Below are 25229 nucleotides of genomic sequence, written 5' to 3'. Positions count from 1 at the left end.
AGGGGCGGCCGCGGCCCCGCGGCATGACGGGAGTTGTAGTTCCGAGGCGCCTCCCCCGCGGGGGTCGGGGAGCGGGGTCACCCCTCCCGGGGCCGCTGGACCGGGGGGATCGCAGCCCGGGGGGAGCGGGAGGGCCCCGGGGCACGGGTGAGGGCAGCGGCGCCGCTGCCCGAGGGGCCGGCGGAGTCCCCCCGCTGCGTCCCGAACTGCAAGTCCCAGAGGCCCCCGCGGGGCCGGCCGGGCCGGGCCATGGCGTCTGTGGCTTCCCCGGTGGGCGCCCGGTGGGAGCGGCGGCCGGAGCGGCGGGTCCCCGGCAGGACCCCGCCCGGGCCGGGGCTGTTCGCATGAGCCCCCGCGCCGGTGGGAGCGGGGGCTGAGCGGGGCCGTCCGGCCATGGCGGCGGAGAGCGGGGGAGCGGGAGCCTCCGCTCGGGAGCACCGCCTGGAGCCCGGGGACACGCTGCCGGGGCTGGCGCTGCGCTACGGGGTGACGGTGAGCGGGGGTGCCGTGGGGCAACAGGGGGGCGAGGGGTCCCGGGGTGCCGTGGGGCGGTGTGGGGCAGGGGGAGCAGAGGGGGCAGGACGACCCCCGGGTCCCCCCGCAGCCCCACAAGGCCATCCCTGCCCACCCTCCGTCCTGCGCGCTGTCCGTGTCCCCATCCCGTGTCCCCATCCCTCTGTTCTCATCCCATTCTTGTCCCTGTCCCCGTCCCCACCCTTATCCTGTCCCCGCTCTTGTCCCCGTTCCCGTCTCATCCTGCCCCCGGCCCGTCCCTGGCAGATGGAGCAGATCAAGCGCGCCAACCGCCTCTACACCTCGGACACCATCTTCCTCAAGCCCACCCTGCTCATCCCTGTGCCTGGGCAGCCGAGGGGACCCTGCCCCGAGGACAAGGACGTGCCCGTCCCTTCGGGGGGTGCCCCGGCCGCCCCCGCCATGGCCCGCCATGACCTCTCGGCCACCGATTTCTTGCAGCAGCTTGATGCTGAGATCGGGCGCTCCAAGGCGGTGGCGGCGCAGCGGCTCCGCGCCGGCAGCACTGGGTGAGCACGCCCACCCCGCCACCCCTGCTGGGGAAAAATGGGGTCTTTTGGGACGTGCGGGGGGGGGGGGGGTGGGTGGGCAGGGGGCAGGGGCACCCCTCAGTGCCACCCCGCTGCATCCCCTGCAGCACAGCCGAGGTCGAAGGCACGCAGAGCCCGGATGCCGGGGGCCCAGCCGCCTCCCGGGGCCCCCGCCTCGGCCCCCGGCCCCTCACCAGGACCCCCCGGGCAGCCGCCCTCCGCGACGCCGAGGACGAGATCTTCACGCTGTGATGCTGGGGACACCGAGGCTGTGAGGTCGTGACTCCCGTGGTGACGGGGATCCCGGGACACCCCCAGCACCCAGCCCCTGCCGCAGATAGGGGTGGGGACACAGGGATCTGGGGAGGGGTGGGACATGGTGTCCTCTGCCTCTCTCTTTCAAGGGACCTTTCCTGCTGCAGGGACACCCAGCCCCTAATTGCAGAGCCAGCCTTCTTGCGGGACTACTGGGAGATGGTACTGGGAGCTACTGGGTGGTACTGGACAAGATTTACCAGCTGACGTTTTCCTTCTGGTTGTATTTATTTGTACGTCTTTGCTCTCAGGGGTGGCTTTGGGAGGGTGGGATCCCAATGCCAGTGCCCGGACCCCCGTGGGGATGGGGACAGCCACCTCCCACCCCGAGAGCCTGTAAATAAAATGGAGCACTGTCACCTGGTTCTGCCTGTTTGTCACACCCGGCGACTCCATCACAACCCCCTGGGGACACGGTCACCCCCCTGGGGACATGATTGCCCACCCTCCCAGGGATATGGGGGCACAGTTAACTCCTTAGGAACGTGGTAACCCCGTTTGGGACATGGACTCCACCCTGGGGACAATGTCACCTTGCTGGGGACTTGGTCACCCCCTGGGGATGCTGTCACCCCTCAGGGACACAGTCATGCCCCTGGGGCTGCAGGCACCCACTCGGGTCACCATCCACCCCCCAGGTCACCCAGGGGATCTAGGTGCCACACCACGCAGTGCCACCAGGTGTCACCCTGTGCCCGCACCCTTGGGGCCCCCCCCCCCGGGACCCACCAGAGCCTCAGGGGTCTCCTCAGGGTTCCCCAGGGCCACCTAACCCCCCACCCAGGATGTCCCCAGGGTCCCTCTGTCCCCCTGGGGGAGGCCGGTGACAGTTGAGGACAGGAGCCTGAGTGGCACATGGGGGAGCTCAGTGCTCCCAGTAGCTCCCAGTAGCTCCCAGTCCGCACTGGGCCAAGTGCACACGTGTGTGCAAAGAGCCACACGCTGGTGAAGGGGCAGGTTCCCCGCTCGGGGGGGGGGGGGGGGGAGGCGGGACACAAGAGGTGACAGCCCCACTGCACGCTCTTGTGCAAGGGTCACTGCACATGGGCCCGGCCGTGCACCAGCACGCGGGGCTGGGCGCTGGGCGCTTGTGCACACGCGTGTGCAAGCAGCCCTCTGCAGCTAATGAGGATCATCTCATTAACGGGGATTAACGCCTATCTATAGGGTGGCCTCCGGTGGCGGGGCGGGGGGGGGACGGACGGGACACGCGTCCCACGGAGGTGCCCGGTCCCGCCCCCGGCCCCGCTCCGGCTGCCGGCCGGTCCCGGCCCGTTCCGGGGCGGAGCCGCTCGGGGCTGTTCGGGTCCGCTCGGGACCGCTCGGGGCGCGGAGCCGGTACCGAGCGCGGAGGGGTCGGGGCGGGAGGGGCTTGTGCCGCGCGGGGTGTCGTTGGGGTGTAGATGGGGGGGGTCTTACGAGTGCTGGGGGGGGTACTCGAGGTGCTGTGGGGTGTTTCGGGGTGTGCTTGGGGCGCTGTGCGGGGCTGGGGGGGGTGCACGGCCGTGCCCTGCTGCACACGCTTGTCCGTGTGAGGTGTCCCGGTGCTGCTGGCAGCAGCTCCCGCGGCACGGGCAGCACGGGGACGGGGGCACAGGGGCAGGGACACTGAAATGGGGGCACTGGGACCGTGGGGAGGGGGCCCTGGGGGCGCTAGGATGGGGATACAGCGGCACTGAAGTGGGAGCACTGGGACCCCCGCGGGGAGGGCACTGGGAGAAGGCACGAGGAATCCCGTCCCTGCGCTCGGGGTGCGCGTCCCCGCGTCCCCCCATCCCCAGAGCTGCCCTGTGCCCCCCCCCCCCCAAACCCACCCCCCGGTGGCTCAGATTCCCCCGCCGAGATCAGCCCGGGGGGAGCCCCCTTCAGCCCTGCATCCACTGCAGGCGCCCGCGGCGATGCCGGGGCTCCCGCTGCCTTTCCTCCTGCTCCTCCTCGGCCCCGGGCCCCCCCGGGGGGCGGCGCAGCCCTTCCCGCGGGACCTGGTGGCGCGCAGCACCGTGGGGCTGGCAGGTGAGCGGCGGGTGCCAGGGACGAGGGTGCCCGGGCCGTGGGGGGCTGGCGGGGTGTCACCGCACCCCCCTGTCCCCGCAGCCACCGCCGCCTACCCCCGCTTCGGCGGCCTTCGGGGGGACAACGCCACGGCCCAGCTCGGCCTTGACTTCCAGCGCATGCTGCGCCTCAACGGCACCCTCTTCGTTGCTGCCCGGTGAGCGGGGCCGCACGCTCGTATCTGTGCGCGCTCGTGTGTCCTTGTGCACGCTCGTGTGTCCTTGTGCACGCTCGTGTGTGCTTCCCTGCTTGTACAAGCTCGTGGGTGCGTGTGCAAGCTCGGCTTCCATCTGTGTGCTTGTGTTTGGTTGTGCTTGTACGTGGTTGTGCAAGCTCGTGTGCGCTTGTGTATGCTCGTACATCCTCGCCTGTGCTTGTGCAAGCTCCTGCGTGCTTTCTGCGTGCTCGTCTGCGCTTGTGTGTGCTTGCACTAGCTTGTGCATACTTATATGTGCTTGTGCATGCTTGTGCACGCGTGTACATGTTTGTGGTTGTGCAAGCTCGTGCGTGCTTGTTCACGCGTGATTGTATTGCTGGAGACTTGTTTGCTTCTGCAAGCTTGTGCAAACGGGTGTGTGCTTGTGCACGCTTGTGTACACTTGTGCACGCTTGTGCCCCCGTGTTCCTTCCCATGGCCCCCGCGCGTCCCCTTGTGCTTGTGCACGGCACGTGTCCCTGTGTCCCCTCGCACACTCACGCCCTCCCCGCCAGGGACCACATCTATGCCTTCGACCTGGGGCAGGACAAGGGGACACTGTACCCTGAGCGGGTAAGGGGGCTGGGGACCCCCTCCCTGGGGATACGGGGGGGTTGGGGTCCCCGAGCCCACCCCCCCGTCTGGCCCAGCAGCACCTCACCTGGGAAACACGGGACAGGGCAAACTGCGCCATGCGGGGCCGGCTGCAGGTACGGGGGTGCGGGGTGCAGGGCGTGGGGGGTTACAGGGTCAGAGGGGCGCAGGGTGTGGGGTGTGTGTTGGGGGGTTGTGGGGTGCTGGGCTTGGGGGGTACAGGTAGACATGGTGCAGAGGCACGGGGGTGTGGAGGTACAGGGGGACATGGTAGGGGGGTACGTGGTACGAGGGTACAGAGGTATGGGGTTATGGGGGTACAGGCTTTGGGGGCACAGCATGTGGGGGTGTGGTAGTGCATGGAATGGGGGTGCAGGGTATGGAGGTGCAAGGTATGGAAGTGTGGGGTACATGGTGCAGGGGTATGGGGATAAAGGTGTGTAAGGGTACATGTATGGGGGTCTGGGGGTGCAGAATATGGGGGATACAAGGGATGGGGGCGAGCGGGGGGCTCAGCACAGGGGAAGGTGGTGACGCCGGGGGCCCCTGTGTCCCCACCTGCCTCTGCGCAGGATGAGTGCCACAACTACATCAGGGTGCTGGTGCCCCGCGACGCCGGCACCCTCCTGGCCTGCGGCACCAACGCCTTCAGCCCCCTCTGCCGCACCTACCAGGTGGGGGTCCGGGCGCGGGTGTCGTGAGCGGGGGGGGTCTCGGTTCTGGGTTGTGTAGGGGGGGCGTGATGAGCGTGCGGGATCCTGGCCCCCGCTGGGCAGCACAGGTATGATGAACGGGGGGGGCTCAGCCCCTGCTGGGTGTGATGAGCGCGGGGGGGTCCCCGTCAGCTCCGTGCTGGGGCGCGGGTGCGACGGGGGGGCTGTCACTGCCGTGCCCCTCCCCAGGTGAGCAGCCTGGCGCAGGAGGGTGAGGAGGTGAGCGGCCAGGCCCGGTGCCCCTTCGACGCCAAGCAGAGCATCGTCGCCCTCTTTGTCGGTGGGTGCCGGGCTGGGGGGGGGCCGGGGCTGCCCGCGGGGGGGGGGGGGCACAGGGCTGACGCTGGTGTCTCCCCCGCAGACGGCAGCCTGTACTCCGCCACGGTGGCCGACTTCCAGGCGAGCGATGCGGTGATCTACCGCAGCCTCAGCCCCGGGCGGCCCCCCCTGCGCACCCTCAAGTACAGCTCCCGCTGGCTGCAGGGTACCCCGCTGCCGGGAAGGGGCCGGCGGGGGGGGGTGTGGGGCTGAGGTGGAGCTGCTCGGCTGGGTAGAGGGGCTGTGGGGGGCGCAGCGGGGATCTGGGGGTACAGGGGCAGAGGGGCAGGGGAGGTGCTGAGCACAGGGGTGGGGGACAGGGACAGGCGGGGGCTGATGGCCCTCCTGCCCCCCCCAGAGCCCCACTTTGTCCAGGTGCTGCCCTACGGCCCCTATGTCTACTTCTTCTTCAGGGAGGTGTCGGTGGAGCTCAGCGCCATGGGCAAGGTGGGCGCAGGGACATGGGGACACCTCACTGGGGGGGTCTGGCCACGCGCTGGTTCCTGCTCCCGGGGCCCAGCCGGAGGCACCGGCGCTGACGCCCGGCGGTGCTGGCGCAGGTGCTGGTGGCGCGGGTGGCCCGCGTGTGCCGCAATGACCGCGGCGGCTCCCCGCGGGTGCTGGAGCGGCGCTGGACCTCCTTCCTGAAGGTGCGGCTGCAGTGCGCTGTCCCCGGGGACACGGTCTTCTCCTTCGATGTCCTGGAGGCAGTGACACCCCCCCGGGCCCTGCACGGGCGCCCCGCTGTCCTCGCCCTCTTCGGCACCCAGCCCAACAGGCACGATGGGGGGGCGGGGGGACACAGGGACATGGTCTCGTGGAGGATCTGAGCACAGGGACATGGGGTGCCCAAGGGAAGATGGGGACAAGGGCAAGGGAGCGGCCATGGGGGGACATGGACAGAGCCATGAGGACAGGGCCGATGGTGACTTGGGGGTGCGCTCAGATGAGGACATTGGGGTGCAGTCACATGGGGACACAGTGGGACGGGACACAGGGGCAAAGACCTGGGGGAATAGCGTGCGGGGACAAAACAGCGGACCAACAGGGATGTGGAGGGTCTGAAGCCAAACCAAGGCTGACCTGGCGGTCCCGGGAGGGGACAGGGATGTGCCCAGCACTGGTGCCACCCCCTGCCACCGCTGCAGCATCCCCGGCTCGGCCGTCTGCGCCTTCTACCTGGCGGACATGGAGCGGGCGTTTGAGGGCCCCTTCGCTGAGCCCCGCGGCGCCGCCGGCACCTGGACCCCAGTACCCGAGGACAGGGTGCCCCAACCCAGGTACCCCCCACCCCGCACCCAGGCGCTTGGGCCCCTCCCCCCCCCAGGGTGCAGCGGCTGCCCCATGGTGCCCCCGCCGGCTGTGCCGCAGGCCGGGCTGCTGCGCTGGGATGGGACCGGCCACCGGCGTCACCTCCTCCGGGGACTTCCCTGACGAGACGTTGTCCTTCGCCAAGGAGCACCCGCTGCTGCACGGGGCCGTGGCACCCGCGGGCGGGCGGCCCCTCTTCACCCGCACCGGCACCAGGTGCGCGATGGGTGCTGGTGGGGACAGGGGGTGGCCGGTGTGATGCCACCACCGGCGTGCGGGTGCGCAGGGGGGGGAGCGGCCGGTCCTTTGGGTGGTGCAGGGTGGGGAGCGCCCTTGTGCAAGGCTGCTGTGCGAGGCGGCACGAGGCCGCTGGTGCAAGGGGCGTGCAAGGCCGGGGGGGAGCGTGCGAAGCCCCCGTGCGCGGGTGTGCACGGCCCCCGTGCGAGCAGCTGCAGCGTGCAAGGCGGGTGTGCTGCGCACAGGCTGACCCGGCTGGCGGTGGACACGGGCGCGGGGCCGTGGAGGAACCAGACCGTGCTCTTCCTGGGTGCTGAGGACGGGCGGGTGCTGAAGGTCCTGATGGCCGCGCAGCACCCCAGTGGCACCCCAGCACCCAGCAATGTCCAGGAGCCTGGTGACACCAGGGGCACCGGCTCTGAGGCGCTGCTGCTGGAGGAGATCAGCCTCTATGACCCCGCACGGTGAGTGCCGGGCAATGGGTGCCTGGGGCTGTGGGTGCTGGGGGGCTCATGGGCACTAGGGGGTTGTGGGTGCTGGTTGTGCTGTGGGGCTTTTGGAGCCATGGGTGCTGGGGGGCTCATGGGCACTGTGGTTTTGTGGGTGCTGGTGGTGCTGGGGGGCTTGTGGGCACCATGGGTGCTAGGAGGCAGAGAGTGCTGATGGGTGCAGCAGTGGTGTGGGTGCTGTACAGGTGCTGGAGGGTCATGTGGGTGCTGTGGGGTATTGATAGGTGCTGTGGGGTGGCCACATGGGTGCCCTGGGGAGTTGGTGGGTACCATGAGTTCATGTAGGTGTTGTGGGTGCCATGGGTGGCTGCCGGGTGCCATGGAGCTGCAGGGTGCTGATGGGTGCTGCGGAGTGCCATGGAGCTGCAGGGTGCTGATGGGTGCTGCGGGGTGCCATGGGGCTGCAGGGTGCTGATGGGTGCTGCGGGATGTTGATGGGTGCTGCGGGGTGCCATGGAGCTGCAGGGTGCTGATGGGTGCTGCGGGGTGCCATGGGGCTGCGGGGTGCCATGGGGCTGCAGGGTGCTGATGGGTGCTGCGGGGTGCCGTGGGGCTGTGCGTGCAGTCACGATGGGCGCTATGGGGCTGCAGGTGCCGGGGACCGCGCGGTGCCAGCCGGGTGCTGGGGCTGGAGCTGCACTCGCCGGGCCAGGAGCTCTACGTGGCCTTCGCGGGGTGCCTGGTGCGTGTGCCCCTGAGCCGCTGCGCCCAGCACGGCGCCTGCCGCAGGTGAGCCGGGGGGCACACTCGTGCACGGGGGGGGCACAGGGACGTGCGAGGGCGGCTCCAGCACCCCCTGCCCGGGTCCCCCTGCGCAGGAGCTGCCTGGCTGCCCGGGACCCCTACTGCGTCTGGCTGCCTCCCGCGGGCTGCGTCCCCTTCTCCGAGGACCTTCCGTGAGTGTCCCCTGCGGCGGCTTTCCCTGGGGGCTCCCTGACACCCCGATCTCTGGGTCCCTTCCTCATGGGGTGGGGACACTGGGGGCAGTGGGTGATGTTCCCCCATTCCCGTACGCCCCAGGAGCAGCTTCACGCAGGACATGGAGGGATCCCCCGGAGTTACTGGGACCTGCCAAGGTGAAGTGTGCGGGGAACACGCGTGATACGGGTGACACTGGGGACATGGGGAGATGCGGAGACATCATGGGGACTTCTGGGGACATGAGGTCATGGTGCGATGAAGGTGGCACCCGGGTGGCACAGAGGGCCCTGGGGCACATGGGTGACACTGGAGGATGTGGAGGATATGGGGGGGGGATGTGGGTGTCCTGGCCTGACCCCCGTCTGCTCTCACAGATCCACCAGCTGCAGGGGACAGTGACGGGGACAGGGACGTAGCCCATGGTCAGTAACACCCCGTCTGTCCCCCAGGCACCGATTGGGAGGCACCCAGGGAACCATGGAGGGACCCAGGGACTAGGAGGCACCCATGGGATAGGAGAGGGTGCGGGGGGGGGGACTGGAGGGACCCCAAGGACCAGGGAAGGACCCTGAGATAGAGGGGCCCACAGGGACTAGGAAGGGACCCCCGGAGACTGGCAGGCACCCTGGGGATGGGAGAAACATCCTAGAGAACAGGAGTGACCCCAGGAACAGGAGAGAGACCCAGGGCGGGGGACCCCGGGGACAGGAGGGGGACATGGGGTGGGGGGACCCTAGGGACAAGGAAGGGACCCCAGAGATGAGGAGGGCCCCCGGGGGTGGCCGGGCTGGGGGCCAGGCTCCGTGTGCTGACGGGTGCTCCCGCAGGGGTGCATCAGCCCGGGCTGGGGGCCGCGGCGACGGTGCCGGTGCCGGTGCTGGTGGGCTGCGTGCTGGGGGCCTTCGCCCTGGGCGCCCTCGCTGCCGCGCTGCTGTCGGCCTCCTGCCGCCGCCCCGCCGAGCCCAAGCGACCCCCGGAGCTCCCCAGCGCCCCGCGGCCCCCGGCCCAGCCGCCTGCCCCCCGCCTCTACCCCCTGCTGCCGCCCCAGGGCGGGGCCGGGGACCTGCGGGACCCCCCTGAGCCGCCCCCCCCCGAGGCCGCGCTGCAGACACCCACCACGGCGCCCCAGGAGCGGGCGGCGGAGCCGCGGCGCAGCCAGGCCACCCATCTTGGCACCCCGGGGTGCCTGGAGCCCCCGGGCCCGGGCCCCCCACCCAAGGCCCCCCTGGAGGAGCTACTGCAGCGGCTGCATGGGGTGGGGGGCTCGGGGTGGCCGGTGACCCCCCCGGGCGCCAACTCCTTCGCCAACCGGGTCCAGCCGGGTGCCCCCTTCTCCAGCCTGCCCCTGGCCCCCCATGACCGCGCACCCCAGCGGCTGGACGTGCCCCCCGACAGCCCCCCCCCGCCCCGGCAGCCCCTGGCACAGAGACACTCTCTGGAGGGGGGGCTGCCCATGAGACCCCCTGGCCTGGCCCGGGGGCTCACCCGCATGCACTCGCTGGGGGGCCCGGGGGGGCCGCCCTGGGGCCCCCGGCCCGGTGCGCTGGAGCGCTCCTTCTCCCTGAAGCCCCCCGTGCTGCCCAAGCCCCTGCACGTGCCGGCAGCCCCCGGGCGGCCCTGAGGCCCCCCCAGGGACATCCTGGTGCCCAGCACCCCTGGGACACCCCTCCTGTGGGGGGCTCTGGGTGGCAGGGTCCCTGAGCCATGAGGGTCCCCGTGCCCCCAGGCTGGCCCCCACCAGGGTGATGAGGGTCCCCAAAGTGACGGGGTGACAACCCTGAGCCAGCCCCATCTCTCAGCCCGGCGTGAGGAGGGTCCCCACGTCCTCCCCTCCAAGGGCTTTTGTGTCTGTTTTGGGTGGGTGTTTTTGATCCTTTCTAATTTATTTGCTGCTTTGGGTATGGGGGGGGGCCGCCCCCCCCCCCCCCAACACCAGAGCTCGGCTCGTCCTACTGTGTAGGACCCGGGCTGGGCCCCGCACTGACCACGCTGATTAAAGCCACGTCGCTCCCACGCTGGTGCCCGCCTGGCTCTGTGCGGGGGGACGGGATGAGTGTGGGGTGGGGAGGTGCCACCAGCCCCCTGACCCCACCTTGGGGACGGGCTGGGGGGGGTCCAGGCTGGTGGCCCTGGGCTGTCCCTGCGGAGCTGGTGGCACATTAAAGGGCTGCCCCCAGGGGTAAAGGAGCCTGCTCACGCGTTGTGGTATTTTATTACAAAACGTAGCACAACCCACCCCAAAAAATAGTATAAACGTCGAAATTTCTGCGTTTCCAAACGTTTTCCCTCCGTAGGAAAGGGGTGCCCAGCACGGGGGCTCCTCGTCACAGCGCTGACGGGGCTGCTGTGCAGCAGCAGTTTCTTCTGTGCTAAAGAGCCAGCGCCGCGCCTGGCACGGGCGAAACGGGCTGATAAAGGCACGATTAAAGAAATAATCCGATTTGGCAGCAGAACGGTCCCGTGGGCACTGGGGCGGGTGGGAGCGGGGATGGGAAAGCCCCAGGGACCCGCGCCACGCTCAGCTGGACCCCCCCGGGGTGTTAATGTCCTTCAGTGGTTCGGTTCGTGCTCCCGTGACCTCCTCTGCTCATCCCCATCCCATTCACAACACCCTGCTTCTGATGGGAACTGTTTGGAGCTGGTGACTGTGAACGAGAGGGAAATGCTCAGGGGAGACCTTACAGCAGGTCTTAAGGCTCAGGACAGACCTTCCAGCACCTAAAGGGGCTGACAAGAAAGCAGGAGTGGGGCTTTTGACAAGGGGGAGCAGGTTCAAACTAAGAGGGGAGATTCAGACTAGACAGTAGGAAAAGTTCACCACGAGGGTGGTGGGACCCTGGCACAGGGTGCCCAGAGAAGCTGTGGCTGCCCCATCCCTGGCAGTGTTCAAGGCCAGGTTGGACACAGGGGCTTGGAGCAACCTGCTCTAGTGGAAGGTGTCCCTGCCCGTGGCAGGGGGCTGGAGCTGGATGAGCTTTAAGCTCCCTTCAACCCAAACCCCTCTGTGATTCCATGATATGTGTCCAAACTGGTTCAGTCAGCACCACGCCACCTCCTCCGCCGAGAAGAAACAACCTGCATTCATCTGAAGAGCACGACTCCTGCATCAGCAGCCCCAGGACACGCGCTGGGATCCTCCCACCCGCAGAAGCACGCACCCGAGCAGGGGCCGTGAGCCCGAGCTTGGAGCACAGGGGAGGCTGGGCTGGAGCTGTGGGCAGAGGGGAGCTGCGTGCTCTGCCCTTGGGGAGCCAAGAGGGTTTGTAGCCTTTCACCTCCCCAGACCCTGCGCTCGCAGTGGAAGCAGCGCGGGGATGCAGGAGGCGTGGGCCACAAAACCCCTGACGCAGCAGAATGTGGCCCCGGGCGCTGGTGGGAGGCTGTTTACCCGCTCGAAACAGCCCTGGCTGACCACGCACCTAACACAAAACTGCTGGTCTGGGCTTAAAAAGCTCCAAATCCCTTCAGTGGAGGAGCAGAGGGGACAGCCAGGTTTAAATTCTTTCTAAACGCTGGGTGGAGAGCGGATTCTCCTCATCCTTGTTCGGAACCTGTTTATGTTTTAAACACAAACCAGCCGTGTGATTCCCCCCACCACGGCGAAGCAGTGAGAACACGGTCAGCTTTATTTGTTCCAACTCTATAAAGCAAATCCCGTTAGTGGAAGTGCCACGGGGGTTTTCTGGTGCTGGTTTGGGGTTTTTCTCCTCCTCTTCTGAAGGGCAAGTCTGCTTCTCAGCTGCAGGGACTTTTTGGGACAACTCACCTTCTTCAGGAGAAGGATGGAAGTAGCTGAGAACTGCAGGACAGCTGAAGGCTTATATACATATGTCTATAGGCTGTATATAAACACAGTGCTTATACACAGCTGCTGAGCACCTCAAATTTATCAGCAATAAGCACAGATTTCAGGCAGAAGGTAAAGGCTGACAGGTCCCTTTGCATCCATAAACGCTTCCAGGCTTGGAAGAACCTCCCTGGATTTACTTTAATACCAACGTGCACCCTCCGACGCAGATTTTGAGTTCAAACAGACCCCAATTGTTGATGTTCTGGGGAACAAACCAACTCACTGCATGTCTGAGGTGAGCAAGGACCCGCTGATGTGATCGGTGAGCAGGAACCCCAAATATCTCCAAACACTCATTCATAAAAAATAATTATTAAAGCCTTCTTCAGAACAAAGATATAAAAAGTCTTGTTTATAAATAGAGCTACACGGGTTATAAATAAATGCACTTGGATCCTCCCAACCCTCCAGTCTCACAAAGCTTTATGACAACAGGGTCGGACACCCCCGTCTCCCACCACTGGCTGGAGAGCCCGATGGTGGAACGCTGCTGAAGATGGGATTTGGGCACATCCTGCCTTCCCTTCAGGCCCAACTGCCAGCAACACACTGGTTTTAGGGGGAAAAGCAGTTTCCTCTTGGGGTGAGTAATTCCTCCAGAGCCGTGACGGAATTCCTTCAGAACCTTTCCGAACTCATCAGTCCGGACTCCATCGCCGACGTCGGGATATGGACTGATCTATTGGCAAAGCAGCATTAACAAAGAGAACCAAGAGAAAACCACTCTTAGCCCAACACCCTTGGAAGTAACAGGGACAAAGGCAATGCAAGGACTGGGAAAACAAATGATTACCTTGAACCCTGAGAGTGGTTCCAAAATGGGAACAAAACCCCCATAAAAATGAACCCCCAAAGCAATGAGGGGCCAGAAGAGTGAGGGGTTTCATCCTGCTGCAAGAAGCCACTCTCAGAGCAGGCAGGGCCGTGGCCTCGCTGCTGCAAACCCCTCTTCACCCTTGGAACCTTTAGCTCGTGCCATGGGATTCTTTCCAACCTCCAGTTCTTTGTGGTGTTTTCCTAAACTTCACTTGATGAGCACCCCTGAGCGAGCTCCACGGGGTTACTCTGGGCCCTTCCCATCACTTCCCGGCTTTTGAAGCCCACAATCTGCCGGGCTAAAGAGCTCCCTGCGCTAAACAGGCCTGCAAAGAGCAAACAAGGCAGGAATATTTTGGCAACAAGATCAGGTGCTTCTTAAAAAGGGCTTTAGTTCCCTTAAAAACTGTTCAGTAAAAAGGTGACGTGTGTGTCTGCAGGGACGGCTCCTCACCCAAGCTCTGAGCAGCAGCAGAGTTCTGCACATATAATCAGTCAACGCTACCCAAGCATCAAACAGAACATTTGACAAATACCCTAAAATTTAGGAGGCACTTTTTTGGTGATCCCTTTAGGCTGTGAAGGGGTCAAAGGACTCCCCTGAACTGTCCCTGAAAGAAAGAAAGAGGGGGAAGCGTCGCGTTCCCTGACGCTCCGGCTGACATTCACCCCTGCCTTTACTCTTGCATTGAAGGTTGCCTCAATCCAAAAGCTCAGATTCGTGGGTTTGGCAGAAAAACCCATGGAATTCCCTTCCTGGCTGAAAGGGGAAATCCCTTCCACACCTCCGAAGGTTTTTAAAGCAACACCCCAAGAGACTGCTTTTACTGAAGGTCCCGATCTGGTCACTCGACTTCACAGAAGGGAGCGAACACCTCGGATTATTCCAGAAAGGCTGTTTTCAGTGCTCTAGTTTCCAGGCAGCTGAGAGCTAATACCAGCTGCTTTGGCAAGGAGGTTTTTCCTTCCCCCTCCCCAACAATGCAGGTATTGACACCACAGAGTAAGCCGTCAGGTCACTCGCCGGTTAAAACGTTGTTAAAAAGCTTCCAGTTTCTCCAGGGGAAGCTTTAAAAGCACCTTTGGCACCGTGCTGAAAGCAGAGTTACGTTGCAAGTGGCTGCAGAAGCTCCTGCCCCTGGCGATGGGGTGGCTTTGACACGAGCTCTCTGCACACACCGACGGCTGCCAACAGCACCTTATTTAACAAAGGCAACCCCGTTGTTTTCCTTTAGAAACCCCAGGATTAGGAGGTTTCCACGGCGGTATCAGTCGACTGAGCTGTTTCCAGCACGGACAACACGGATTCCTTGATGTCTGCTGAGGTTACCACAAGGGGGTCAAGCTGGGCGAGCTGCCCGAGCCCGCCCATGGCCGCCAGCTTCAGCCGGCACCCCGCTGCCTCCTGCTCCTTCCTCACCAGCTGGCTGCGATACTCCTGAGCCTGCCGGTTCGCCTCCTGCAACTGCTGCTGCAGCACTTCCCTTTCCACGCTGCCCTACAGAAAACACAGTTGAGAGAGCCCATGGTGGAGGCACAACCTGTGACACGAAGGGAATGGGGGGTGCGAGCACCCCAACAGCTACAGAACTGCTCGGCAGTGCTAGAAACACACCTGGGTTGAGCTCCAGTCAACTGGTTTGCTCACCAGGGGCAACTGGGACATGGGAAGGCACAAACTAGCTGCTCATTGCCTGTGCAGTGTGCAGGGAGGTGGGCTGGGAAGTTACACATGAGCTCACTGTGATGAATTTCAAAGGTTGGAAGGGGGTGCAACCCAGATGTAAGAGAAATAAAGGTCTGAATAAAGTGCTGAGAAGCTGAGAGGCAACTGAGCAAAATGCTCTTCCTCCCAACAGAGTGATGGGAGAGTCATTCCTGCTGCTTTATGAAGAGCTGAGGCCTGGTTTACAGCCAGCCCATGGGGAGGGCTTCTACAGGAAACCCTAAATCATCTCAGTTCATCTAACAAACCGAGCTGGAGCTTCAGCACAGGCAAAGGGGTGACAAGTGGTTCAGGTGGCTCTTTGCCTCCTGCCTGGGCTTGGCTGAGAATCGCTCCTCTCATCACATGTTCATTGCCAGCACAGGCAGAGCAGGGAACCTCTGGGCAGAGCCTGTTGGAGAGCCCTGGCTGGGCCCAGCCAGGCAGGACACAGCTCGCTTCTGTTCCGAGATGGCTCTGGCAGAGCAGCCCAACATCCTCAGCGCAGCAGAGGAACCCCCAGGAGATGACAGCGATCAAAGCTACAAGCAGGAACATCTACCTTGTCTTCTCCCGAGTCATACGCGTTTTGTTCCACTCTTTGCTTCTTGGCCACCGGCTGCTCCTCCTCTTCTGTGTAATCTCTGTCTTCAACAGCAGCCTCTTCTGCAACCTGACCAGCAGGTACACCTAACACTGGAAAACCAAAAGGTGACAAGTTATCCACTGCAGGACAGGCTCTGGTGCAGCTGCTTCCCCAAAGTCAGCGCATCTGCATGGGCCTGGAGGAAAAGGGACCAGAGCATCAGCGACGCCGAAGTCTTCCTGGAGAGGAGGGAACCTCTGGACCAGGTTTCCAGTTACCTTTACTCAGGCCTCTGAAATACCCAAATGTTTCACTGCAACGGGGCTGGCAGAATCCAAAGCCAAATATTTGCATCTTAAAAAATACGTGAGGTTAAAACTATCATTCTGATGCTGAGACAGGCTAAGCACGAGGAAGAGAAAGCTCTCCCTGAAAATTCCCAGTGCACAGTCCCATGTTAAGCTCTGAATCCGCTTTAAACACGTGCAAGAGGCACAAATACCCTAGAGAACAAAACCATTTTCAACCTGCAAACATGGGGTTTCACTTTAGGAAGCCAGTAGCAAGAATTCATCCAGCCAAGGAGGAGAAAGGCACCACATGAGCTACTGAAGGTAGCGCTGAACAGGTCTCCCTGTTTCTTCCTTAGACCAAGAATGGGTTACAAGCCAGGGATTCCTTCTTGTGTTTGGCAATTAACTCTGAATCATTAACAGCTTCAGAAAACTGTTCTTCACTCGTGAAGTCCATGAACAGAACTGCTGTAACCCATCTTGCATTGCAGCACTGCACACACCTCACGGGAGAGCTGCTCTGCTTCCTAATCCTCTTTTGCTGCACCAATGCTCATCCAAATCATGGAGTATCCCTAGGACATGCTAAAAGAATTGTCAGTAGCAGTCAAGGCTGATGAATTACATCCCTTGAGGAGACAAAACCTCACTGTATGAGCACCCTGGAGCTCTGCCCTGCTTTACTGAACACTCTACATTTGCCTTGTAAAACCTGTAGATTACATTGCCCTAAGCAATGGGACCAGCGTTATGGGGGAAAAGGTGGGTTTAAGCTGATATTAGTGGCCTAAGATGAAGTTCCACAAGAACGAGGGAGTGATTGCTAAAGGTAACAGGTTGTTGTTGCATCTGCAGGCTGATTTCCTCCCACACTGGGAAGTCTGCCACACGATGAAGGACTTGTCCTTGGCCGGCTGCAGAAGGGACAGCGGCTGACTTGGCCGGCAACATCCTACTGACGTTGTTTGGGTTTAATGCAAAGACTGAAATATTAAGCTACAAACTTAAGCTACAAAGAGGCCTCACGCAAGCTCTGCCGCTCATGTCAGCCACGCAGATGTTTTTAACCCCTCCTGGAGCCCAGCAGGCAGCACAGACTTGTTACCCCACAGCGCTCACAAGCTGGATCCCACCAGCCTTCCGGGGCTCACAGGCAGCAGCGAACCCTTTTATTACTCCTTTTAAAGGGAACCCTCGGTGCTCCTTACCTTGCTGCCCATCCTGCACGCTCAGGATGAAGGGCTGGCTGAGGCTGCTGCTGGGGAGGGCTGTCTGCAGGCTGCCCAGGGGAATGCTGTCCGACACGATGGCGATGATGCGCTGCCCTCCGCTGCCAAGCACGTGTTGTGTGGCACAACCGGCAGAACCTGCTTCCGCGGCTTCCTCTGGCTTACCTTGGGAAAGGAGCAAGTGCCAAACACAAGAAAGAAGAAGAAGAAAAGTCAGTGTTTCCTTCTCTCTTCCTGGAATACAAACTGAAGGCTGGTGGGAAAGCTCAAGCAGGAGCGTGGGACTGCTGGGATGCCTGCTTATGAAAACCAGCCTGGACGCAGAGCGAATCTTAGAGGGGAAAGAAAATAAAACCTGCTACACCTAAGGCAAAACAAGTCTTCTAGAGTAAAGCCAGCACTTTGTGGTGTCAATTAATGAGCACTAGCACACGAGCATGTTGGTTCAATCAAAAAGCCTGCAGCTGGAGGCAGCTGTTAAGCAGAGCTGGCTCTGGGAAGCTTCCTTCCGGGACCCTTCCCCCAGCTCTAATGAAGACAAACCACAGGCAAAAACTGCCCCAAGAGCCCCATCCACACCAGCACGGCCAAAGCAACCACGAGGAGGCTGTTTAGCTTGGCTGGATGGCTGCAGAGAGGTTCAACTTCCTGGCACCCCCTTCTGTGTGACTTATGGCTCACACAACTAATGAGGATTGCAAAGCCTGGGCTGCATCCTGCTCCCAGGGTGAGCTGCAAGCGCAGGGAGCGGGATCCAACCTGCTACGCAGGCGCCCTGTGGAGGAAAGCACTCAGCACCACGGGTCAAGGAACAGTGGGGTGGCACCAGCAGCTTCAAGTGAAATTGCTCCTCTCTAGGTTTTAGGAAAAACACTTGGCTTTGGGGAAAAGAACTGAATGTTAAGGTGAAAGGACTATATAAACGTTATCAAGTTCCTGAATCTGAAGTTAAAGGTCAAACATTACACTCTGCAAATATAAAAGATCATTAAACACCCCCCCCCCAAAACCCACCCAAACCTTTCCCTAAGAAGTAGTTACCAGAACTTCAAGAGACTCAAAACATTTGCTGACAACCAACGGTTTATGAAACTGGGCCAGAAACCATCTCAGACAATTCCTTCTAAACCAACATTTATCTCCATTTACACCTTAAAGTGAACCCATGTTGTTTCGTGGTGCTTTTTTGTTGGTTTCTTACTTTTTGTTTTAATATCTGTAACTGTTAAAGCCTGTCAAGAGCACCAGGCTCGCACACGCAGGCTAATGAAAATGAACTTACTGCTATTGATAACAGTTGCTGGGGTTTTAATTACATTCTAACTGGGATGAAACAAACAAAGCAAGCCCCAAATTAACGCACTGCTTCACAAATGTTTATCGTCGTCTCTTCTTTACCCTGAATAAAAGACAAAAATCACTTCCATGTCTTGGATTTCCTCCCAGGATTCTGGCTACACCAACTGGCGGGGCGCCGGCGCGGTTTGCCCTACCTGGGGCTCTGCCCGAGCTGGCGAGCGGTGCCGACCCCTGGGCCAGGGCTGCGAGCGTGGCGAGCACCGAGGTCGGTGAGTTGGCAAAGTGCAGCGTGGAGCCAAGGGAATCACCTGCTGGGAAACAGGACTGCCAGGACCTGCCCTATCCCGACGGGAATAACGCGACAACCGCGACATCCAGCGCCCCACGCACCAGCTCTGCAGTACTTCCCAGGCTCCCAGTGGGCAGTGGAAACAGGGAAGTGGTACAGACAGCTTTCCACGAGAGGTGCCTCTCCTATAACTAACTGTAACAAGGGCTTGGCCTCTACTTTGGAACAGGCTGTACCCACTGTGAGTCCTTTACAACAGTTGCTACACATGTAAGGAGCTGGCTTGGTGGTGTACTGCAACCTCCAGCCCTGCAAACCCCAAGGAACACATTAAAGAGATCACAGCACCCATGTTCCTCCTCAATGGGGAAGCCTCCACGTCTCCTCAGCGTTACTTCGTGGGCCAAACGTTTTAGCACCAGTCGGTTACGGAGCGTTTTGGTCAGACACAGAACTGGCTGCACATGCTGCTGGATCTGAATGGACTGAGCATGCAGGTACAGTTCTTCCTCCCCTCTCGCATTCAGTACGGAAAGACCGTGGTTACTGCAATGGGGTATTGATCTGAATGAGATAAACAAGTCTTCTGGGTTCCAAAAAACAATGTTTCTTCCTCCAATTGACCACAGTAATCCCTATTCAAAGGCAGACTTCATAAGAATGGGGCAGGAAATTAACTAAACGGGCGCAAACTCAGTGCATACAACCCACAATTCCTCCTGAAACAAAACAAAACAGAGATCCTGTACCTCGCTGCCAGCGTAGATAAACAGATTAGAAGCACACAACGGGAAGTTCATACAAAGTCCCCCTGCCTTAACCCTTGCAACCTATTCTCTCTCACCAGCTCCTGGTTTTACAAAGGTTTTCTATCAAGGGACTTATTTGCTAAGAAGGATACTTTCAAAAGGCTGTGGGCACAGGCCTAATGAGTGTCTGCAGCAGCTTGTAACCACATTTCTTCAGACCAGCTTCTTCAGACCAGCTAAAGACACCTCTTAGAGCAGGAGACAGCGGCTGTTTCCAAGCTGGTTGCCTCTTACTGGTGCTGGCAGTGTTGTGGGGGGGAAACCCAGGGTATTTCAGTGCAGCCACACGTGGCCAATAAGCTCGGGCACTGCAGGAGGTGATGACATTGCAGGATACCCAGGGAGCAGTGAGAGCTGGGGATTTGCAAGGCCAGCTCCAAGAGCTCACCTGCAGCGCTGCCCGCTGGGGATGGATGCAAGGGAGTGAGAGCGACCGCCCAGCTCAGCCCAGTGAAAGCGAGGCAGGGAGCGGACAGGATGGGTTGCCACATCAAAGGGGTGGAGGAAATAGGGGGAAAAAAAAGAATTATTTCAACTAAAGGGCTGCATTTGCACCAGGAGAAGGTCTCAAGAGGCTGTGAGTGTGTTTAAGCTGTAAATCAGCAGAGCCTCTGCCTCCTACCTGGCTTCCAGGCACAGCCTGCTCCATGTGCAGAGACAGTGATGCTGATCGTGGCAAGAGCATCATCTGGGGCACAAAACTCCAAGTTTTATGTGCCCTTGAGTTTGTGGAACATCCTTGCCTGAAGATGCTGTGCACCAGTCACTCTGCGTTTTCCTCACAGGTGCTAGAGGAACACTTCGGGTTCATTCTTCCCTTCTACATCAGGGTTTGTCAGTGCTGTGAGCAGCCCCAAAAGCTTTGAGAGCAAGTCTGGAGCGTTGCTGAAGTCTTCATGGCCAGGCACAGGCCTGGGGTCTGGCTGGGACTGCACAACACCAGGATCCAGAACTTTAAAAGCACTCTCTAGCTGACAAGCAAACATCCACGCATGTGAACAGTCCCACTAAGCCAAGAATTACTCACATGCAGAAGTGTTTGCAGGATGAGGCCAAATAGCTTCACAAAACTTGTATTTAGTAGCCTCCTTGCGACTGAAAAGAAACAATCGTTTGGATTTCCCCAAATACAGAAAAACCACTTGAAGAGTTATTATGAAAACTGGAATTACACCTAAAGAATTCAGCACTCGGCCTTCGAAGTGTTCTCCCCACCAAAATAAGGCTCACAGAACAATGAGGAGCCTAATTATTTCCATCTAACACGTGGGACAGAAGAACTAAGGAGTAATACACGTATCCTACAGACCTGCTTATGGTGCGATTTCCTTACTCGATGTTTATACATGGCAAAACATTCACTCAACTCTTGTCAGCAGTACAGAAAAAAGCTCCCCGGCTGCTCTGCAGTGCCCAGGCTCTGGCACAGGCAATAGTTCTCATTTTTCCTCTGTTGCAATCAGCCAAATCGAACTTCTGAAGCTCTGCTGCCTGTAGCAGACACGGAGTGGCCCCACAGCTGGGCTCAGCACAGCTCTGCCACTCACAGAGGAACCACCTTGACTTCCATCAGCTCCAAATCTGCTTTGTTACCCTTGAGGGCAAAACCACTCCGAGGCAGGAAGCAGTAGCTGGGTGTGTTTGGCTACTTTTCACTTTTCCTCCACCAAATGACCATCTGCCCTCTGCTGGTAAGCAGCCTTAGGAGCTTATTTCAAGACTCCCCCCTCAAGGTCACATAAAACCTTACCTGAGGTGGTTTTGGCACTTGCTGAAGAGACGAGACCAGTGAGGTCAAGAACCTCACCTGGCGTGAGAAGAAACGGGGAGGTGAGAGTCACGGTGTTGGTGATGGGATTCGTTCTCTCTGGATGAGTGTTCACCTGGCTCTGCATCGCTTCCTGGGGAAGAGAGCGGGCTCAGGCCTGCGTTCGGCACGCTTTCTCTGGTGTTTAGCATCCTCGAAGCATTTTAGAGGCAGATGCTGTGACCAAACTCCACCTAAACTTGGCAACTTACACTACGAGCACACAAGATGCATGGAAACAAACCCCTATCACCCACTGGCTCCTAGAGGCAAGCAGAAGCTGATGAAGAACAAACCTCATCAGCAAACAGAGATCAATCCCATCAAACACTCTATCGCAGATACAGCTGTGGGTCAGAGAATCACCACCAAGTCTCCCTCCTCGACCTACCTGCAGCATTACCAGAGTCTCTGGATTGTTCTTGTCCAAAGCAATATCAAAAGCTGACTTATCGAACTTGCTGGAAGCATGGACATCCGCTCCGTGCCTGAGGAGCAGCTCCACGATGTCGCGGTGGTCGTGCTCCGCTGCCCAGTGCAAAGCCGTCATTTTCAGCATGTCTTTGGCGTTCACATCAGCCCCGTTCTGAAAGAAATCAGCATCGCTTGTCTGCGTGCTGCCTCCTTCAAGGTAGTGCCTGCACTAGTGTTTAAACAGGGTCAGCAAATCCAAAGGTGATTTAGACCAGCCTTAAAGTTAGACCTGACTTCCCGCGCTTACCTTAATGAGCAGCTCGACAATGTGCGTGTGCCCGTCGGCCGCGGCCATGTGCAGCGGCGTCCGGTCCACTTTTGTTCGGGCATCTCTGCTCACACCGGCTCGGAGGAGAACTTCGGCCGTTGAGTAGTGGCCATGCTGGGCAGCGAGGTGCAGCGCGACGTCCCGAGCTGCGGGGCAAGTCAGAGAAGTTCTTGCTGCTTCACAGCAAGAGGGGCCAGGCACAGAAATCACCACGTGCACGTGTCACTCATTAAATGCCAAAGTTTCTGGAAGAAATGAACTTTTTTCCCTCCGCTTCTAAACAGCGGGTTGCACAGCCCATAATTTTCCTGACAAACGTTAAGCTTTTTAGGAATCCCTACATTATCTGATAATTTGATGTGCTGTTAGTTTCTTCTTTGAGAAAAGGGCAGTATTACAATAGCTTTGCTACCTCTTGGTCCAGGTAATTCCTTCCTCTCACAAAGCATGAACAGAGCAGTAAATTAGGGAATTACAGGTATTAGTGATGGAAAATGGCTACTGATGGCTTCTTCACTATGATCTTGTCCGCTGTTTATCCAACTATTACTCTTCGTTTTCATTAAAGCTCTTATTCCCTTTCCAACCCAGGATGGGCTGGTTTGGTTTTGGAGTTTTCGGGTTTTATGGAAACAAAAGAAAACCCCACGAACCAAAGATGAGTTTCTTGACCGAGAGTTTAAACATTTAAATAAAACATTCTTAAAAGAACTTCTCATTACTGAGAGGTTTAACAGGTCTAATTTGACTTGACTCATCATTTATCTCAGCTGCTGGGAATTGCATTTCTTAAAGCATCAAACCTTATACACCTTGCTGCTGGGACAACACGGTGCTTGTGACTGTGCTCTTTGCATTAGGCAGAGATCAGTCTGTACGCAAACATCAATTCATCTTTGCCTGAGGGAGGCCTTAAAGTGCTTTATCTGGAATCTGCTCTGAGACACATTATCTGCCCATCTCCGCTCTGGTTTTATGCTCCAACCCACACCTGTACCCTTGAGGTTCAGCCCTGCAGAGCGCACCCGCAGCCAGCCCCGGCACGGACCCAGTCAGTGGTGAAGGGAGCGCCGCTCGCCATCAGCTTCCGCACTTCGGCATCTTCGCCTTTGCGAGCTGCTTCCAGCAGCCTCTTGCCCAGGTCCACTAAGGACATCTTCACACATGGGAACCGGTGGCTGCTGGAAGCTGCTTGAGAAGCAAGAAAGGGAAACCCAACAGACAAAAAGCAGTGAGGCACAGGCATGTCTTTTCAAAGCGCTGTACAACCACGGCCCATCCGGACACGCCACCGTCCCACCCAGAACCAGCACGAAAACTATCAATAAACAGGCATAAATATTCATCCTATTTTCCAGTTCTGTGGCCTTCCAGAGCAGGCAGGGCCAGCAAACGGGTCAGGCACCCCGAGTCCCCAGAGCTCCCACAAAACCCTGCTTACCTCAACAGTGCCTTGCATGGACACGACGACTTGCCCATGTGGATCCAGTTCCAAGAGCAGAACCTGTAAGAGCAGCAGCAAAGCTGGGCACGTGCCTTGCACACCGCCTTTAGGAGTGTTAAAGCGCTTCAAGAACGTGATTTAATCCCCAAGACGCTCTCTCTGACCCCAGCACTAACAACTAAGCACAGGGGAACTATCCCTGTAAAGGATAAACCAAACCCTGGTAACTCCAGGGATTTGTTCAAGGTCACAAAAGGATCTATGCTCAGGGTACCAGGCGATAGCACAACTATTTATTCCAAGCTATATAAAACATAAGCATGGAAAAAGTGAAGTGCAGCAGCTTTTCAAGGATGGGGTTGTGCTGGTGTGCCAGGCCAGCCAAAGACTGACTTTAAAGTCTCGCCACTAACTCATGTGCAGCATTAGCAAGCGGCTACAAACGAATGCCTGAGCAAACAGGCACCGTGCCGACCAGCATTACAGCGACCCCAGCAACTGAGACTGGCAACTCACTCGTTTCCCCTTCAATTACTGTTCTCTGAACTAGTTGCAAAGCTCCATTTTTGTATTTCTTCTTCTTTCACAGAACCATCCCAGCCTGCCTTCAGCGACCAGAAGCAGTCAGCAGCAGCACAAGCCCTTCACAGTGAAGCCAAAGAGCAAACCTCACCCCTGAGCCTCCTGTACCAGCACCTCCCTCCACAGACATCAATCACTTCATAACTTGGACTTCTCGCTTCTTCTGAGTGTGCAGCTCCCACATTGCAACACCCGAGCCTCGGAAGCCAAGAGCCCAGAGCAGTTACTTGGTATTTCCCCTGCAATCAGGACCTCGATGCATCTACAATGCACACATTTGACTACCGCAGCCCCGCTGCCCTTCAGGACGTCCCAGTGTGGTTTGTGTTTGATGTGTTCTCCTTGTGGCACTGGGCAGGTTCTCGCTCCTGGCTCACGCTGAAAACACTTGCCTGTCTTTTGGGCGCTTTGCGCCGAGCAAAGTGAACCCCCAGCTCTCGCACTTGCGAGGCCGGAGTGTCCCAGCCTGGCCGCGTTTGGGGAAGGAAGAAGCTGGGTCACGGACAGAAACCAGCGCTCGCTCCGTGCTGACCCTCTGTCACCCTGCGGATGCTTCCAGGGAGGATTCAAGCCGGGTTTATGTGCAGCGTTCCGCCGCTCGGACTGACCCTGACCCCCCCTGAGCGCTGCAGACCTGCCTCGAGCCCCCCCGGCTCCCCCATCGGGGACAGGAGCCCCCTTCCCCGCCCCAGCTCCGGGCCCCCCCCCCCCCAGCACCCCTCCTGCTCCCCCCGCCCCTGCGCCGCTCCCACACGGGACCCCCGGGACCCCCTCCCGCCCGTTGCCATCGCCTCCAAACGGGCTCCTCACACGGCTGCTCCCTCCTCCGACCCCCAAAACCGACCCCCCCAAACCCACTCCCCCCACCCCGGTCCCACTCACTCAGCGCTCGAGCCCCCCCCAGGCACGCGGCTGTCGCGCCGCGCTGCACCGCCCCCGCGCTCCCCCCCCCCCTCCCCTTAGCGGCTGTTCCCGCCCCTCCCGCCGCGGCCGCACAAAATGGCCGATGAGGAAGCAAGGCGCAGGCGGAAGGATACCTCACCGCTAACACAAAAGAGTCCGCCGCCGGGGCGGTCTCTCCGGGATTGCGCCTTCCCTCGCTCTGTGACGGACGGTACCGGGCGGGATTAGGGAAGTCCTTTTCTCCGGCAACCCCCCCAGCCCAGGAGGAGGGCGGCGAGCCACGGCGGAGCGGGGAACGGGGAGTATTTTCTCTAGCGGAAGGAGCTCAGGCAGAGCTCAATGTTCTCGTTGGGAGCTGCGGTGGGTGATGCGCCCCTGCAGTTAGTTCCGGCAGAGGCGTTTGGGCGCCAAGTACAAAAGGGCGGCGGCGGCGGCGGCGGCGGCGGCGGCGGCTCAGTGAGGGTGTGGGTTCGCGCCTCGCCAAGTCCTTGCGTTGTCCCTATGTCTGTGTCTATAAATATATATATCTATATATATATATGTCGTTTGTGTGTCTCCGTCTCCTCTGAGTGCCCTCCTGCCTAGTACTGGGCTCCCTTCACGGGTGCCCCCCGCGGCAGGTTACCCCTTTGCGGTGCCTGTTTC

The 25229-nt window shown here is 60.0% G+C and overlaps 3 protein-coding genes across 6 annotated transcripts; 2 read left to right on the top strand and 1 right to left on the bottom strand.

Annotated features, from left to right (window-relative positions):
* The first annotated feature begins 37 nt into the window (after positions 1-37).
* LYSMD1 (LysM domain containing 1) lies at positions 38-1742 on the top strand. Of its 3 annotated transcripts, none has more exons than XR_003989689.1 (4): positions 65-492; positions 781-1043; positions 1172-1407; positions 1469-1742. XR_003989689.1 is itself a non-coding variant. In XM_030474061.1 (4 exons), exons 1-3 carry the CDS (start codon positions 394-396, stop codon positions 1314-1316), a joined length of 507 nt encoding a protein of 168 aa, XP_030329921.1. In that variant the 5' UTR covers positions 65-393; the 3' UTR covers positions 1317-1340; positions 1469-1742. The 3 variants fall into 3 exon arrangements, 2 of the variants coding, with proteins under 2 accessions (XP_030329919.1, XP_030329921.1); XM_030474061.1 differs by having other exon boundaries at positions 1172-1340; XM_030474059.1 differs by having other exon boundaries at positions 38-492; positions 1172-1742.
* A 1490-nt stretch (positions 1743-3232) lies between these two features.
* On the top strand, positions 3233-10243 carry SEMA6C (semaphorin 6C). 2 transcript variants are annotated; one of them, XM_030473924.1, is made up of 17 exons: positions 3233-3392; positions 3474-3588; positions 4143-4200; positions 4281-4337; positions 4794-4895; positions 5124-5214; positions 5296-5418; positions 5611-5699; positions 5903-6030; positions 6401-6532; positions 6624-6779; positions 7046-7264; positions 7901-8038; positions 8128-8205; positions 8330-8385; positions 8605-8652; positions 9058-10243. In XM_030473924.1, exons 1-17 carry the CDS (start codon positions 3278-3280, stop codon positions 9849-9851), a joined length of 2499 nt encoding a protein of 832 aa, XP_030329784.1. In that variant the 5' UTR covers positions 3233-3277; the 3' UTR covers positions 9852-10243. The 2 variants fall into 2 exon arrangements, with proteins under 2 accessions (XP_030329784.1, XP_030329783.1); XM_030473923.1 differs by having other exon boundaries at positions 5813-6030.
* A 2161-nt stretch (positions 10244-12404) lies between these two features.
* Positions 12405-24285, bottom strand: GABPB2 (GA binding protein transcription factor subunit beta 2). The gene is given in 10 exon segments (XM_030473991.1): positions 12405-14394; positions 15164-15297; positions 16689-16874; positions 18203-18316; positions 20857-21007; positions 21305-21499; positions 21635-21789; positions 21792-21801; positions 22704-22843; positions 23097-24285. Coding segments are annotated over 9 exon segments (1305 nt in total). The 5' UTR covers positions 22812-22843; positions 23097-24285; the 3' UTR covers positions 12405-14142.
* Positions 24286-25229: the final 944 nt, after the last annotated feature.

Source organism: Strigops habroptila, chromosome 22 (assembly GCF_004027225.2).
Source record: "Strigops habroptila isolate Jane chromosome 22, bStrHab1.2.pri, whole genome shotgun sequence".
In the NCBI taxonomy this organism is placed as follows: domain Eukaryota; kingdom Metazoa; phylum Chordata; class Aves; order Psittaciformes; family Psittacidae; genus Strigops; species Strigops habroptila.
The sequence above is the reverse complement of the archived record's forward strand: the minus strand, read 5'-3'. Positions and strand labels throughout refer to the sequence as shown.